The following is a 17,904-nucleotide window of genomic DNA, read 5'->3' on the forward strand; positions in this document are numbered from 1 at the left end:
CTTACAATATAATAATTTAATTTGAAAATCATTCAAATACATATCATTTTTACAAACCAAACTGAAAGTTATATGTATACATTTATACTGAAGTCTTATGATAAGTGTAAAATGTAGGTTATGGAGTGTATTATTGATATTTATAAGTATACGGTTATACTTGTAATGCCAATCTCTGTACAACATAGATATTATCCGAAACGTAAATAATATACAACGCGACCAAAGTTCATGTAGATAGCATACAACACGAATTGGTTTTTATTCTTAATAGTTATATTTTTAGACATAATATTTTTTGTTCAGACAACTCTAAATATATATGATTAACCATGATATATTTTTACCATTTTAATTTTTCTTTGTTCATATTAGTCATAACTTTACCTTACCTATACTATTATAGTATATATTATTACTTAACACAACGATATTTGATATATTTTACCAATAATAATATTATGAACTATGATTGGCTATATATTATTTTCATAATGAATTTATTATTTGACACAGCAACCTAAATAGTTTATTTAGCTTTTACATTATTGCAGGAGTCATGCATTTATACACTAAAATTATTAAATAAATTTAAAAAATAGTAATATAAAAATACATTATTTAATTATCATATCTGATTTCATTTGTACGCGATGATATACAAATGATAATATATGTGGTATATATGGTGTTCGTTACCAGTTTATTTTATTTTTTTTTTTTGCTATTTGTTACTCATATCGGTGATTATTGTATAGTATTGGTGTTTAAAAGTTAAAGATTAAAGCAATAATATAATAGCTACAAACTCTGGCGTGTATTCTATAATTTTAAAACCTAAATCTAACTTATAATAATATGTAATTTTAATACAACATCGATAAAACAGTATTCTTAAACAGTAGAGCAGCTAAAAAAGACTATGCAGAACGCCGTGTAATCACAAGTTTAATACTATTATTTTACCAGATATAAATGCATAAAAAAATGTACGTCTCACGATTGGTCTAGTAAGACACAGTAAAACAAACTCCAATACGAATGTGAGATTAAAGTTACATTAAATCTGTTTATAGAGTATACCAATTACCAATTAAAGTCTGTCAGATGTCGGTACTCGTGAAAAAGCGTTTTGTCATTTAGAATGACCCACAAATTTTGTTCATTATTCAAAATAAGTCAACTATTGTGTGATCATTTTCTAAAAGTTTATACTATACCTATATAATATATTTGTGATTTTTTAGAGTCAAAAGAACATGTCTATTCGACAATAGCGCATGTATAACTTTTTTTCCAAATAGATCGTGTTAATAATTGTTCAGAAATAACATAATATTGATATTATGGTGATTAAAGGCCTCTAAAGGTCATAATACATTTATTAATGGAATTAAAAGCCAAACCCAATTATTAAATTATCTATACTCCATTCTATATTCATGTAAAGAATATTATAATAAGAACATAATATTTATTATGTACAAACAATATTTAATTCAAACTTGGATAAAAATTAAGATTAAGTGGATTCGATACTGACCGTTTTTTCAACTAAAATATACCTATCTTTTTTTCATAAGTTCGACGGACCTAATAATGCGATAAGACTTTTAAAAACTGATTCGAATTTGTAATTATGTCTTTTACCATTTACGTTTTACCAATAATCTTTTTATGATAATTATAGGGTAAATTCTGATAGCAAGAGTATAGAATTTTATCCACTATCGCCAGAAACTTGACAACATATACTAAAACTAACATTCAGCCTAAGTACTGTAACTTCAAAAAAGATTCGACTTTAAGGTAAATAAAACATGAAAAAGTGTATTTAATATTATAAATAACTAGTTAGTAATCTAAATATTTAATTACCTTTTAGAGTTAAAAATAATATTAACATATTAAGTGACCGAAGAATAGTCGAGATTAGTTATCTTTTTAAATCTATTTCAGCAGCTTACCACACACTATTTAGTTGTTCATTTAAAGATCTAATATTTACACATGAAATTTGCAAAGGATATTTATCTGGATTTTATTTTTAATATTCAATGTGTAGTAAAAAAGAAATAATTTATTCCGAATCTCCAACCTTAAATGACAAATTAACCGTAAATGACGTAGTTGTTAGTGCTACATTAAATATAGGACAAGGTCACTCCCAATTGGAACAATTTTCTGTCATTTTAGATTTTCCTTGCATGTCTAATAAAAAATACCAAAAAGTGTATGAATTTATGAATTTGTAGAAAATAAATTACAAATGATAGCTTAGAAATCAATTGTAGCAGCTGGTAAGGAAGAAGCTCAATTAGCTATAGAAAATGGTGATGTAAATAGCGACAATACGAGTACCCTTGATAATTGTCGTTGCAGATGATACGTGGTCAAAAAAATCCCATAAAAATAATTATAATGCATTACCTGGAGTAGTAAGCTATTATTATAATAATTTATCTAAAATGTTAAAATTATACAAATTGACAATATTACATAATTTTATATTTATTATTTGATTTAGGCGTGCATTGTTGGTTATCAGACAAACAGGTCTTATTTATTGGAGTTAGAAATAAATATTGCTCAGTTTGTAAGTATGAAAGCTTTTTAAATTAATAAAAGTCTACAGAACACGTTTGTTATAAAAATTTGGATAGTACCAGTACAGCTACGAATCAGACATAATTTTAGAAGGATTTCGACAAAATATGGCTATGCATAATTTAATTTATCTCATGAGAGACGGAAATTCAAGTGTTTAAAAAAAAATTATTTTGGCAAACCCATATATACATATATCTATATAGTCGTAAAAAAATTGAATGCGCCAACTATATACTCAGAAATTATATTAATAGCATTTTAGAAATGACTACTAGAAGAAAAATTTCAAAAGGGATTTGATTCCTGGAGTCTTACGGAAAGCTTTAAAAGACAAGCTTTAAAGTTGAGGTACAATTTTGTTTATAATTTGCAAATTATTTTAATTATTTAAAAAAATGTACTTTTGTTTATGTTATTATTTTAGAGTTGTGCTATAACAAATGCAATTAAATATAAAATTAAATTAAATTAAATATACCTCTTAATTATAAAATTACTCTTTTAAAAGAAGACATAGAAAACGGCCCATATCATATTTTTGGTTCACATAATAAATTCGCTAAATATAAAATTCATCAAAAAATATATTATATTTATATATTTATATTAGATAGATTTTGATTAAATTATAATATAATAAATACATAAATATCTATTCGTTCTTTTTATTATTTCACGAGTAACCAATAACAGTTATTTTGTTTTTTATAAATAATTCTAAATGTTTAGCTATTTTTGTAACGGACCCTAACTTGGCAAACAAAACTATGTATCTGAAATGGAAAAATATGAATTATGGCAGGATAATTTAGCAGCAAGAAATTTAGTATTGCATCATTTAAACAGTCTTATTCATTTTGTAAATACTAATCATGTAGAAGGATATAATAGCATCGTAGCTAAATATGTCGATGGTAAACGTGTTAATTATTCTTTAAGGGGTTAGAATGTGAGACAAAAAAATGAATAGATTATTATTTCTATAGTTAATTAAGTTAATTTATAAATCATTGATGGGATCCTACATACAGCAGTTTCAGCATATAACTATAAACTTAGTTGTATAAGGTACTTCCACAAAAAAGCCACCAACCAAAGCCCCGGAATATATACAAAACAGTATATAAACAAAAGTATTGAACGTCGAAATAAGTCTTCCCAAAGGCGGTTAATTTTTAGTTAATTAAGGTTATAAGGTTCAGTGATATTTACTGAAAATAAATAATAACATTAAATATAATATTTATAAAAACGCAAGTAAAAAGAAAAATATTTCACAAGGGCCAGATGAAGACTATGGTGCAGTTCAAACTGAAAATCGAATAGTAGACATGCGTTCACTGAATATGAAAACAAATAAATAGATTTTCTCAGTAAATTAAAGCTCACCTTAAATGAAACTCATGCATTAGAAAAGAGTTTAAAACAAATTTTAATTGCTATTTAAAAAAATTATATAGTCAAAGTTTTTTGGAGATAGTCTGTTTTTATGTAAATACATATTTTTACTAAAACAAGATAAATTAATTATCACGTGAAATGAATTTGTCATTTGCAATAAAATAAGACATATTATATTTCGTCATAAACACATATTTTTACATAATTTGTAAAATTTCACTTTTTTTTATATATTTCATAAATTTTGACAATTTTAGTGTTTTTAGTATATTTTATATTTATTCTTTGATAATAGTACTCGTAAAAATTGTAAGTGCATTATATGCACTTAGGAAATAAGTATATGGAAATCCAGTTACCTAAATATTAATAACTTGATTTTAGTTTATCTGTTTCTGTTCGATAACCATATACTTTAATAATCTTTGTCAATTCTTTGGTTATACTTAATGTTTAACAATTATTTGACAAAATATATTTACGAATTTACAACAGTGTCAGTACTTGTGTTTGCGTGGTTGTGAAAATATCTGTGATGTAGAAACTCTTTTAGTAGGTGTTTCAGTGTTAATAGATTTAATCATCGTATTTTTAATTTTGAAAATTTAAAACAATAGTTAGTTTGTTATTGTTTCACTTGAAATCGATTAAAAATTAATTGTATTTTAATTTAACACCATATTTTTGAATTTTTTTTATTACATAAGTTTTATTTTTAACCACATATTATATTTTTAAATTAAATTGATTAGAAATTAAAAACAATGAATTGTGTTATTCAAAATTAGAAATGTATTTTAATCTACAACGTGTTAAATTAATATTACCGATTTTTCTTATTACATATTTTTTATTTTAGATTACATATTTTGGCTGTTTAAATTACATATAAATATATATAATATTTTTATTTTTGTTTTTATTACATATAAATCCCAGCTCTAGTTATAAATTAATTTGGTGAAAAAAATTTAATTTATCATATGTAAAGAATATTTGTAATTTCGTTTGCATTTTGTCGCTAAGACAAAAAAATTCCATAGTTATTCATAAAGGCCGTCTGTTAACTAAGTTATTTTTATTATAATCAATAATATTATATTTTATTTTAATTTATGACATAAAATTAATAAATATCAAGGTAGATACCTACTTGATGTATTTTACGTAATTTAAATAGTGCGAATTTTTTTAATTAATGATTTATAAATTACAGCTTGTGAATCAATAAAAATGTTAGTTTTTGTTGTTAATATATTTAAAATAATATATATTACAGTATATTTGGTACCTATTAATTGATGTTTTAATGTAAAATATTTAATAGTTTCTTTTTAAAAATACAAAATATTTTTCAAGTATTTTTCTAGAATTATTATTATTTTATTTACCATTTAAAACGTTATTCCGGCTTATTCCTAATACAGTATGTATAAATGTATAATGAATGTAATGTTTTGCCATCCGAAAACATGGCGGCCGTTTAATCAACTGCAGCAATTCTGGCTTCATAGTTTGAATTGTTATCAAACGAAGTATCTTATTTAGTATTATATAGATGTCTATAGTTATTGATCACCAATTATATGATAACCACCTTTTGATAATCGAATAGTATCGAATAATATTGTATGGTTTATACCAAGACAAATATACTATGCTATATATTATATATTAAAAAATGTAAATTATTATACGATGTAAAAACTAGCAACTGGCACGTGCATATCAGACCCAATGACGGAAAGAAATTTAAGAAATAAAAAAATTAAAATAAAAATCCATGTCCCATACATTATATTGTATGTAATATCAATATTTATTTATTTCAAGTGCACAAAATTTAATCTTATTCGATTAGGTTAAGTATCATTAAATATAAATATTATTTTATTATTATAAATTAATAACCTAGTAATAACTAATTTTAATTCAATTGTTTTATGTTTTAGACATCAGTCGATTTAATTTTGAAAGAATCAATTACCACTCACCTACAGTCAAGTACATCCTAATCATTATCATTCGATTGTTTCAGCTGATTTCGATATCAAGAGAATCACTCGAAAATTGTTAAAACAATCGAAATAATCGATTAAATTTAACAATCGAGTATTTTAATTAATTCTTCTTGATTACTCCCATCATTAGTTATAGACAGTTATAGTGCAACAGTAATTCGAGTCGGTAAATTAAGTATAGGTGCGTATTGTTTCGTCAATTATGCCGTTTATTTTTTAGTGACTTATAGTTAAAACTGTGATCTATACATTTATGAGTTAGTTATTTATACTTCTCTCTATGTATAAATGATGGGCTAATGAAAACAGAAAATGATATTTTTACTTTTTCAAATCCTTTTCATACCTAACTTTATTATACTCGACTGTACGTAAACCGTTTAACGATTCTGTATAGTGTATCCTTATTTTTAGTGCACGGTGTGAGCACAAGCGTTGGGACAGTATCATTATTAGACAAATATTGTTTGTTTTATCATTATTTAACAAATTTAAATAAGATTTCTACAGAACTAATTTAAATATAATATAGATGGCGCAGACATGGTATAATTTATTGAAAAGTACATAATTTAATTACTATAAAGTTTTTGAACAAGGCGTTTAATTTTGGTAAATACACATATTTTATATATTATTTAATATATTAAAGTTCTTTTATGATATTAAATAAAATAAATTATACACTTTAATGTGTATTTAAAAATTATTAATTAAGTTTATACTTTTATCTAAATAGATTAAAAGTCAATAGGCACATTCTTTCCCGCGTTTGATTTTTTTGAATTGCTGATTATTATATTTATAGCGGCTAACAGTATGTTTTACTCATTCTGTACAAATATTAATGATAATTATCGGCAAGTTTTAAATCGATTGAAAGATTTTTAGTTGAATCATACTTTTTTAGATAATTTAACCCTTAAAATGTTTAAAATTTGTTACAACCCAAATACTTATGTATTGAAATCAATTGTAGTAATATTATATATCTATTTATCCATATTATAAAAAATATAATTAGACAAAGGTACATAGAAGTACTAAGCACATTATGTATGATTATTTTTTATTTTAAGAGTTGCCTAATGGCCACCCATATTAAAATGTGTATACATTTTAAATTCTGAGTGGAGCAATAAATGCATTGACTTTACAATGATGGATATTCTTTTCTAACAACACCTTTTGGGGCAATAAAAATTCTTTAGTTTTTAACTTTTGAGTTCATGTTTGTTTGGTAAAAAATTGTGTCTATAGTTGATACTTTAGTAGGTCTCCCAGTACAGATTTTTCAAAATAATCGAGAAAAAAAAGAAAAAATTAAGAATATTTTTACTCAAATCTTGTTTTTCACAACTTTTATTTTGGTTTTTTAATTGTAACTCAAAAAACAAATAATTTTAGATACTTGAAATGTCAAATAAACACCTAATAATTTATTATCATTAATGATCGATCCTACCGAGTTCTGCATTTATTTAGACAGATTCTTTCATTCGGTTTTTGCCGCAGTAATAAAGTAGCTATGTAAAGTTAAAAACTTTTAGCTCGGCTCTTGTCCCTTCTCCACCACACTATATTATCATGTGTTTGTGCCTAGTGCGTGTCGGGTGGTTCTGACCTGTGGTCATTGATCGATCTATTTCAACAACAGTAAATGGGCACCAAACCGCGATATAATACGGCCGCGAGAATGAACGCGTCCTGGTGCATCGCGACTGTGGCTGTTGGCTTGCTAACGTTGGGACAGTACTATCACAGGGCGGACGGCGCTCGAATTCTGGCCATGATGCCGATTGCAGCCAAGAGCCATTGGAACGTGGTTGACTCGGTGTTGCAGACGCTAGTGGCCCGCGGGCACCAGGTCACGGCCATCACGCCGTTTCCCAAGAAGTCGCCGGTAACCAATTACACGGAAGTGGACATGTCCGGTTTGGTACCGTCGGGCGTCGCCGTGCCTTGGGACACGGTGATGGGCGAATGTTCGGCACATAACAACCTGCCGTTTCTCTCGGGTCGTCACAAGGATATGTGCCGAACGGTGTACGAGCACGACGAGTTCTGGCGCGTCATCAAAACGAATAAGTAAGGAGCTCATATTTTTTTTTTTTTTATGTTTTTTATTGCGTATAGCTTGCCGCCCGTTACAACGTACGTGCTCGCGAAAACCCAAGTGTATTCTAGAAAAAAAATTTGTTGCTACTGTCCGTTTGCTAATAAAAATATCACTTGAATACGAAATTCACAATATTCAATCAACAATGACAGTTGACGAATTGAATAATTAACTACTTCCACTAAAAATTTAAAACAAATGATTGCAGTACAATATTATACTAGAAGTTACTGGTAAAAAATATTTTTAGTCATTATTTTCTGAATATTTTTCCAAAAATCATTTGTTCTCCCATTGACCGATAATAATATTGTTCTCTTGGAAAAATTTAAACTACACCAAGAAACTTTAATTTTCAAGTACCTACTTTTAAACAACTTTTGGATCGGTAAACACTTATTACAACTCATATAAGTAATGTTTTACATCACTTTATGACTTCACATTTTCAATTAATTATTAGGTATTCGATTTTAATAAATTACTGAAAACAACAAAATATAATAAACAACTTGAAAATTAACAAAATATGTTGATAAATGTACATAATTGTATAGTGGTGTGGGTTACTGGTGATCAATGTCCATGTGATTATTGTATTTATATTCTATAGAGCATAGTCCAATTACCATTTGTTATTGTAAGCAGAATGAGAATAGACTATCGATATTAATTATTAAACTTCAAGATATGACATTTTATGATGTACGTATGCTAATCTGTAAGCCAAAACAACTGATACCATTGTATCTCGTAACGTCTTACTTTTCTTTCCTCTCTTATTTATACCTACTGGTTCTTTAACACTCAGAAAGTCAAAAGTTTCTGTCCGAGTGAGAATCATCGTTACTCTCCCCATCATGTTGATCTAAGTGTATATTTAATGTAGATTTGAAGAATGCCGGTCTATATTATATTAAATATAAATTGGAATTGTATACATATTCTGTATAAAATAATAATAGCTTATTAATTTTAATACGATTTGGGTACAGAGAAACATACATAAAAATTAAATTTATTAAAGATATAAATTAATTAATACTTTTATTTTTTCAACTTAATATGTTAAATATTAATATATTAGTTTTATTAAAATAAATATAAATAAATAAAATGCTTCATCAAATCTGTATATTTAAATATTCCTTTTCATTATATTTATAATCGGTAAAAGAACATATGCATGATGCATGTACATTATGTTATCTATACATTTAATCTTACTAAAGCTTCTGGCTTTCTGAAATAGTTTAATAAGAATAAGTAGATACACCCATGATATAATTTCTGCGGTTTTAATATTATCTATAGTTTATTGAAAATGTTTTTCTGAACTACTAACACTTCGCCGTGTTAAAAATCTGTTTTGATTACATTCGTTAATTTTTTTAAGGTCGAAGTCAAGTAATACTTGTATGATAATAAAAAATTAGAAATTTCTTTGAAAAATATGAATTACTTAAGCACATTTTTTTAATGATATTTCAATTAAAATTTAAAATACATAATTAAAATTAAATATTTTTGGTAATAATATTTTACCTTTAAAAATAAACAGTAAATAATAAATAGATAATAATTCGTATATTAATATATTATATTGATTAAAATATTATTTTTGATTTTTACAGATTTGACTTGTTTATCACCGAACTACTAGCCTCGTCGTGCGACGCATATGTGTCGTATTATTTAAAAATACCACAGATAGTCATTGTCTCGAGCCATGTTCATACATGGTACCATCATACGTTCGGTAGTCACATGAATCCAGCAGTCGTTTCCACGTACCACGCATCGTTCGCAGTACCCACAAACTTCATACAGAGAATGATAAATACATACGATTACTTGTACTCACACATGGTTTTCAAATGGGTCGACAGGGAATCAACGGCCATCGGTAGAAAATATTTCGGTTCTGACGCACCAGATGCTGATACCTTGATGAAAAATTCGTCATTAGTATTCGTCAACGGGCATTATACCGTAGATTTGACAAAGCCACTGTTGCCTAATTTCGTGAACATAGGTGGAATACATTTAGTACAGCCAAAACCGCTGCCTAGAGTAAGTCACATTTAAGTACAAAAGATAGAGCCACTAGGTACAAAATAGTATCACTATCAAGATTGATTATCTATAAATATTTTAGTATGTTACTCTAAACTAATATTTTGTTAATAATTTTTATTTTTACTTGTTAGGATATTGAACAGTATATCAATGATTCTCCAAATGGTGTTATATTCTTTACGTTAGGATCTGTAATTCTATTGGAAACAGCACCAGCGTATTTGCAGAAAGCGTTCGTTGAAGGATTGCGAGAAATACCTCAAAGGGTACTGTGGAAGTACGACGTTCCAAATATAGAAAACTTACCGTTAAATGTTAAAGTAGGAAAATGGTTTCCCCAAAGAGATATATTAGGTACACATTTTATCTATTATCTGTTTTATAAAAATATATAACCATTACAGGCTACAGAGGTAGTTAAATAATGAGTTATGTTAAAGCGTTTTAATTACCAATTTACTCTATTTACTTCACTTAGTTTATAAATGTGTGATAATTATTAAAGAATTTAAAGTCAGTTTACTTGTTTAATATAGTTTATAATTTTAAGTTTAAACTCAACGGCGAGTATATTATTTTTAATATGCATTCTCCACTATTAAAAATTATGACTTTCTGTATTTAAAATTTGAATATAATATTTTATCCATTAAATATTGTTCTCCCCTTTTTATTTCAGAACATAAGAATGTAAAATTATTTATATCTCATGGTGGTATGTCAGGGATCTACGAAGCCATAGATAGTGGAATACCTGTACTTGGTATTCCTCTATTTTTTGATCAATCACACAATATTGCCAACATAGCTTATTGGGGTGCAGGCATAATGTTAGATCATAGAACGTTGACCAAAGATAAATTCGTGAATGCTATCAAAGAAATGATAACTAACTATGACAAGTAAGAAATTTTATAATGAATTCTAATTTATAATAGTGGTGATCTGTCTTTTTAAAAGCACGACACACTATGCACTTCATAAAATTTTAACGCATACACCTGTATTACAGTCATAAAAAAAATTTTCTTCAACTAACTTTTTTTTATAGTATTATTAATTATTTACACCAAGTTAGATAAATAAATTGTTCTTTATTTAAATGAATATTAATTAATTTAAATTTTATATTATGATTTAATGTATATCATATTTTTGTTAATCATGATTAGGTACTTTAAAAAAAACTTTCAAAAGCTCCAGACACACCAATTGAAAAGCATTGTCTATAATATAATATAATTAATAAATATAATTTTAAAATATAGTTAATATTTTGTTTTTTAATTTTTAAGAATATAAATGTATATAATAAAATTTTGCATTTATAGATATAAATTAAAAGCGATGGAACTTTCTAAAAGATTTAAAGACCGACCGAAAACACCAAAAGAAGAAGTAATATATTGGACAGAATATGTAATAAAACACAAAGGTGCACATCATTTAAAAACAGCGGCTTTGAAATTATCTTGGTATCAATATTTTTTAATTGATATCCTAATTACCTTTGTATTAATTGTTTTAGTTAGTTTAAGTATTATTATTTATTTATTTAAAGCTATTAAAAATCTTTTTTGTAATTTAAGCAAACAAAAAAAAGAATAAATACAAAAAGACTGAAATTTAATTTTAAATATAATTAATTAGAAAATATGTGATTTCTAGTACGTGACAAAAAATATTTATCGTTTTCGTATTTTAGGATAGTTTTTTATTTTTAGAAATATACTGATTTGTTGTTTTATATTTTAGCGATTGATAGATCGTAGATTATATATTTATGAAATATTATTTTTTCATAATTTGCGTAGTTGTATCCATCGTATATTTTATTTATCCTTTAATTTATACTTAAACTTTAAATATAACGATTGATATTTGGTATACTTATTTTCAGTTATTTAAACTAATAATTATGATTAGTCGTTATTTTAGACAAGTGGCTATAATGAAAACATATTTCTTTAAAGACAATAATAAAAGTGAAATCGAACTAAGTTTAATTACATTAAAAACTAGAATAATTGATAAAAAATATAGATGTTATGATTTAGAATTTATTGGTTTCTTAAATATTACACATAGGAATGTAGAGGCTTCGTACTGGATTTACTGTGTAAACATATTTAAAATCTTATCGTCTTATCATACCTTTTGAACAGTTTTACATTAGTTATGTGTATAAAAAATTAAAATTATAAGATTTTTTTATAAATGATATATAATTTTAAACTCTAATAAAATATTCGAATGTTCTATATCAGCATTTCTCAAACTGTGGGTCGCGATCCACTGGAGGGTCGTCAGTCAATTTTTGGTAAGTCGCAAATAATTTTTTTGAATTATACAGATTCCAAGAAATGTATGTTAAATTAATATTATATTATTATTATTATTATATATATATTTTTTAAATTTAAAATTTTACAATTTTTTGTTATTTTTTTTTAATTGCTTTCTGAAAAGTAGTGAAACCATGTGGCTCATGTGGGTTGTAAAAGATTTTTTTGGGGGAAATTTGGGTCGTGGTACTAAAAATATTGAGAACCACTGTTCTATATTATATAAAATAAAACACATATAAAGATAAAAATATATATGCATGAAAAGTTATCTTACCTATTGATAAATTATAATTATTTATAAATCAACAATCTAAATTCTTATTTTAATATTTTTTATAATTGCATTAATATGTATAATATATCAATATAAAAATACTATTCTTTTTTCGATAACTTCACGTAGTTAAATCAACCTATATCATAGTCACACATAGTTTCGTACCTACACAAGCAAGTATTATACTATTATCATATTATATATATTTTCTATTTTTTAATGAACCTATAATATATTATAACACAAAACGTCTTTGGGTAAAGTTTTAACGATGTGAATAGTTTAAAATGTATAGATTCGGTTCTAAATTACCTAATAGGTTTAATTATCGATATCATTAATGATTATTTTTCAATTCTAATTAACATAATAAATAATATGTATCTATTTAACACGTGTATACCTGTCCTATATTATATATTTACACTACACCAAATACGACTTCTCATTTATTTCTAAATCACCGTTTGGGAAAGTTGTATCTATGACACAATATTATTATTTATAAAAATAATGTTCGTGCATTAAAATACATTGCAATATAATTATTTATGATAATCATTTTTATTAATTTATACATAACCTTACCAAATCAATAATCATGACGAAAAAGTCTGCGGCTTTTCAATCAAAAGTATACAACACATTTTTACCGTGACCAATTGACGAGCACTATAGTGACCATTCTTACTACAAAAGCGTTTGGTCGACATTTTCTCATCAAAACACCCGTAATCCATGTCCTGGTCGCTTGATACCGCGTAACAAAGGCGCAAAAGTAAAATTATAATGATTAAATTAAAATAATAAATTATTAATACGTATACTGCCTTAGTTAACTACACGGGTACTCAACTTGAAAACCTGAAGTTAATGAAATAACAATCGAGAAAATTATGCAAAAAATAAGTACTATTTTTATATTAGTATATATTGTATCTATATAGGTTATGTTAGATTAGGTTTTAGTGTTCACTGTTCACAGAAACAAAAAATAATGATTAATAATAATTTCAAACAAATATTCCTTTGTTGACTTTTCTGATAACTCAATATTTTATACGAATAATAAATTATAGTACTTACGTTATAATATGTTAATTAATAACATTTTCTTATCTTGAGTATTACGTTTGTTTAAAAATATTCTCCAAACGACTAGATTTTTATTTTACTGAATATATTGTATGCATAATATAGTAAATAGTTTATTGATAAACACATACTCGTATGTTTATATTGTAAAATCGTAAAATATTTCAAATGCATTTTGCCAAAGTCTTTTTAAATGTATACCTTTTAATGACCGTTGTTTATGGAGCTCAAATATTCGCTTTCATGCCGATATATGGACAGAGTCATTGGAACGTCATGGATTCTGTATTACAAGTTCTCGTGTCTGCTGGCCACAATATTACTGTTATAACCCCTTTTATAAAAAAAGAAAAAATTGAAAACTATACTGAGGTAAGTTTATAGCACTTTTTTGTGATAAAACTATTCAAGTGTACAATTCATTATCGTTGTTATAATATTATATTTGTTTTCGTATAATGGTACAGAATGTAGTTAACTATAGTTTACAAAATAAACTTCAATTTTATTTTACAGTTTTGTGTGAAATTCCAATACTAAACAAAACATAGTACCAACTAATTAATTAGTACAATTTTATTGTTTTTTAAGATAGATTCGTCTTCCTACATGACACGGTCAGCGTCGGGACGCTTTAAGGACCTTGTTGGAGCTGATGGTATGGAATATTTAATCAAAACACATCTCATTTCATGTGAAGCTATTTATAAGCGTAAAGATTTCTGGACCGCAATCGAATCCAAAAAATATGACCTTTTCGTCACACTATTGCTGGGCTCAGGTTGTGATTCATATATAGCCTACAAACTGAAAGTTCCGATGATCGCCGTTACATCATCTGCCATGCCGACATGGTATATTAGTATATGTTCATAATAAAATTAATTATAGTTGTTTCCTTACATGTTACATATTTATACTATAATATATATTATAAATATGCATAAACATGTATCCTGCTTATTAGGTTAAACGGCGAGTTTGGCAATCCATTGATTACTTCGTACACATCCACACTAAATGTAGCGATGGCGAGTCCTAAAACATTTTGGGACCGATTTTTAAATACTTACGATTACCTTTATTCGATTAGTAAAAGTTGGTGGTTCAATCGCAAGGCAACAGTAATTGGGAGAAATTATTTCGGTAAAGATGTGCCGGATTCTTACACGTTAATGGAAAAAATATCATTAGTATTCGTCAACAGTCATTTCTCTTTCAATCTACCAAGACCTTGGATACCTAATCTTATAGAAATCGGAGGTATTCACGTGACTGATCCCAAACCATTGCCAAAAGTACGGTTTTTTTATAAATTATTCTTTTATATGATAATAAGTTCCGCATTTATAAAATCATCCTATTCTTATGTTTATTCTTGGTTAGCAGATAATATTTTTAATCCATCATACCTAATAGAAATGAAATGAAAACCGAAGAATAGGAAACATAGTGAATAGAATACATATATTTATGTCTGAAATAATGATGGGCATGTTATTAATAAATATTAAATTTAATTTTAAGTATTATATTTTTTAACAAAGTAATTTTGAAAAATCATTTATATTAAAAAAATGTACACATAAAGTATAAACATTATAAAATAAGTAAATATTTAAAAGTTTTACTTTTACTTATCATTAGATATATTAATCATAAATATTAAACAGGACATACAACAATTTATTGACGACGCTCCAGAAGGGGTAATATATTTCTCGTTTGGTTCCACTGTAAAAATGGATTCACTTCCAGCAAAAATGCAAATTTCGTTACAAGAAGCATTTGCTGAACTACCACAACGGATATTATGGAAATATGATGGTGAGGTAATGGAAAACCAACCAAATAATGTTATGATCAAAAAATGGTTTCCCCAAAGAGACATAATGGGTACATTCGAATATAATTATATAGTAAAATATAAATAATTTTATTTGTAATTACTTTTTATATATACATAGCACATTCAAAATTAAAACTATTTATTTACCATGGTGGATTATCTGGTATAAATGAAGCCATCATCAATCAAGTACCTATTCTTGGCATACCATTATTTAGTGATCAACATAGAAATATCGCGAACGCAGTATTTTTGGGAATGGGTTTAAGTCTAGACTATAAAAAAATAGATAAGCAGTCAGTTTTAACTGCAGCTAAAGAAATAATTAACAACAAAAAGTATGTTCAATTTTGTTAGTACAATGATTAGGTTAATTCTAATTAAGTATATAAATTATGATTTATCATAATATGATAAATAATATTTATATTTAAATCTATGATTTAAATTAACAAACTTATAATATACAATTCTACGTATATTTATTTTTATTGTAAAAAAATATATTCCATTTCTATAGGTACAAACAAAATGTTCAAAAGTTATATCAGATGTTTAAAGATCGGCCAATGTCTCCAAAAACGATAGTTAAATATTGGACTGAGTATGTAATTAAACATAATGGAACTGAACATATGAATTCAGTATCAAATGACTTGCTTTGGTATCAGTATCATCAGTTAGATTTTATATTGGCCATATTAGTTTTAATAAGTTTATTAATCGTTGCATTGTATACTACAATAATAATTGTATGTTCTATTGTTAAATGTTTTAATTTGAAACAAATTAAAACCGAATAATGATATTTTAATAAAATCGTTTGGACATTGTTAATTACAATTTTTTTTTTTTTTTTCATTACATATTATTATAATTGTTATTTTATTTTACATTTAAACTCGTCGAAATAGATGAAAAGTCTATTTTAAACAAAATTAATTTAAACTTCACTAAAATTTGACCATTTATGTAAACATTTTTTTTTTTTTTTGTAGGTGACTTACTAGTATGCCATAAAATTTTATGAATTCTATATTATACTATCTATACTGTTGATAAAATTATTGTGTCCAAAAATGTTATGCAACTTATTAATGATAAGTAGATTTATTTATAGCTTATTACTTATTAGCCATCTTTAGGTCACATAATGCACAATGAAATACTAAAAAAATCGTAATTCTCGGTTATTTTTTTTATTATTATTAATGTTTTACATAACAACATGCATAAAAAATATAAATTAATCTATTAAATTAATTTTATATAACTAATAAATAATCAATATTTTAAACTAATCCTACTAAATACTAATCATAGTTATAACTAGAATCTATCAATAGTAAACGTTCGCAACTCTGTAAGTTTGATACCTAACCTAACAATCTACGTTAGATCAGGTATAACCTAAGCTTAACAAAACAACTAATCAATAACCACTACTAAACGGTTACGGGAAAAATATTATAATACGTAGACATATAGCATGATATATAATTACCTATAGACCTTGCTCAAGCACTTCTAAAAATATTTTTGTATATTTTATAACAATAAATTCCTAATCTATGAATAATTTTATTTATGTTGTATAATATTTTTAAATTAAATCTAATTTACATGATTTATGAGTTATGACATTATAAGTAATAAATATAATGATATAAATATCAAGATACCAATATTAAGGGCACCAACATTAACCACACTACAAAGACATTACTTGTAATTTTTTTTTCTAAATTTTTAAAGTTTACATTTTTTTTTTTTTTTTATTTACTCGAAAATTATAAGATTATTGTTTAGAAATATACTTAAAACTTTTATTGTTATACAACCGTATAATATAAATATTAAATACTTATAAATGTTAACGCTCCAAGTCTTACATCACAGGTAACTATGGTAGGTATAGCATAAGTGATTATTTTTCAATATGTTGTACACACTTCTGGAGTAAGTAAATGATAATAACACTAAAAAGGATTAAATAACAAATAAATCAAAAATATTATTACAGAGAAAATCTACTTAAAATCGATACGTCTTGAACGAATTTTAGCATAATCTTCTCATTTCTAATTCAATAAAACATGTCATGT

At 25.7% G+C, this 17,904-nt stretch overlaps 1 protein-coding gene across 1 annotated transcript; it reads left to right on the plus strand.

Annotated features, from left to right (window-relative positions):
• The first annotated feature begins 6,062 nt into the window (after window positions 1-6,062).
• Window positions 6,063-16,809, plus strand: LOC112594724. The gene is made up of 13 exons (XM_025339676.1): window positions 6,063-6,213; window positions 7,636-8,120; window positions 9,786-10,224; window positions 10,362-10,584; window positions 10,910-11,132; window positions 11,562-11,778; window positions 14,113-14,322; window positions 14,542-14,804; window positions 14,918-15,248; window positions 15,624-15,846; window positions 15,918-16,137; window positions 16,320-16,563; window positions 16,798-16,809. The coding sequence occupies exons 2-13, from the start codon at window positions 7,693-7,695 to the stop codon at window positions 16,807-16,809; spliced, it is 3,033 nt and encodes a 1,010-aa protein (XP_025195461.1). The 5' UTR covers window positions 6,063-6,213; window positions 7,636-7,692.
• Window positions 16,810-17,904: the final 1,095 nt, after the last annotated feature.

This window comes from Melanaphis sacchari, unplaced genomic scaffold (genome assembly GCF_002803265.2).
Source record: "Melanaphis sacchari strain LSU unplaced genomic scaffold, SCAv2.0 Contig23_pilon_pilon, whole genome shotgun sequence".
NCBI lineage: Eukaryota > Metazoa > Arthropoda > Insecta > Hemiptera > Aphididae > Melanaphis > Melanaphis sacchari.

Bases quoted from the DNA above. Each gene is read 5' to 3' on its own strand.
- LOC112594724 (XM_025339676.1), top strand. From the start codon at position 7,693: ATGGGCACCAAACCGCGATATAATACGGCCGCGAGAATGAACGCGTCC. The intron at 11,133-11,561 runs GTAAGAAATTTT...TTGCATTTATAG, and splicing joins ATGATAACTAACTATGACAA to ATATAAATTAAAAGCGATGG. The intron at 15,847-15,917 runs GTACATTCGAAT...ATATATACATAG, and splicing joins TCCCCAAAGAGACATAATGG to CACATTCAAAATTAAAACTA.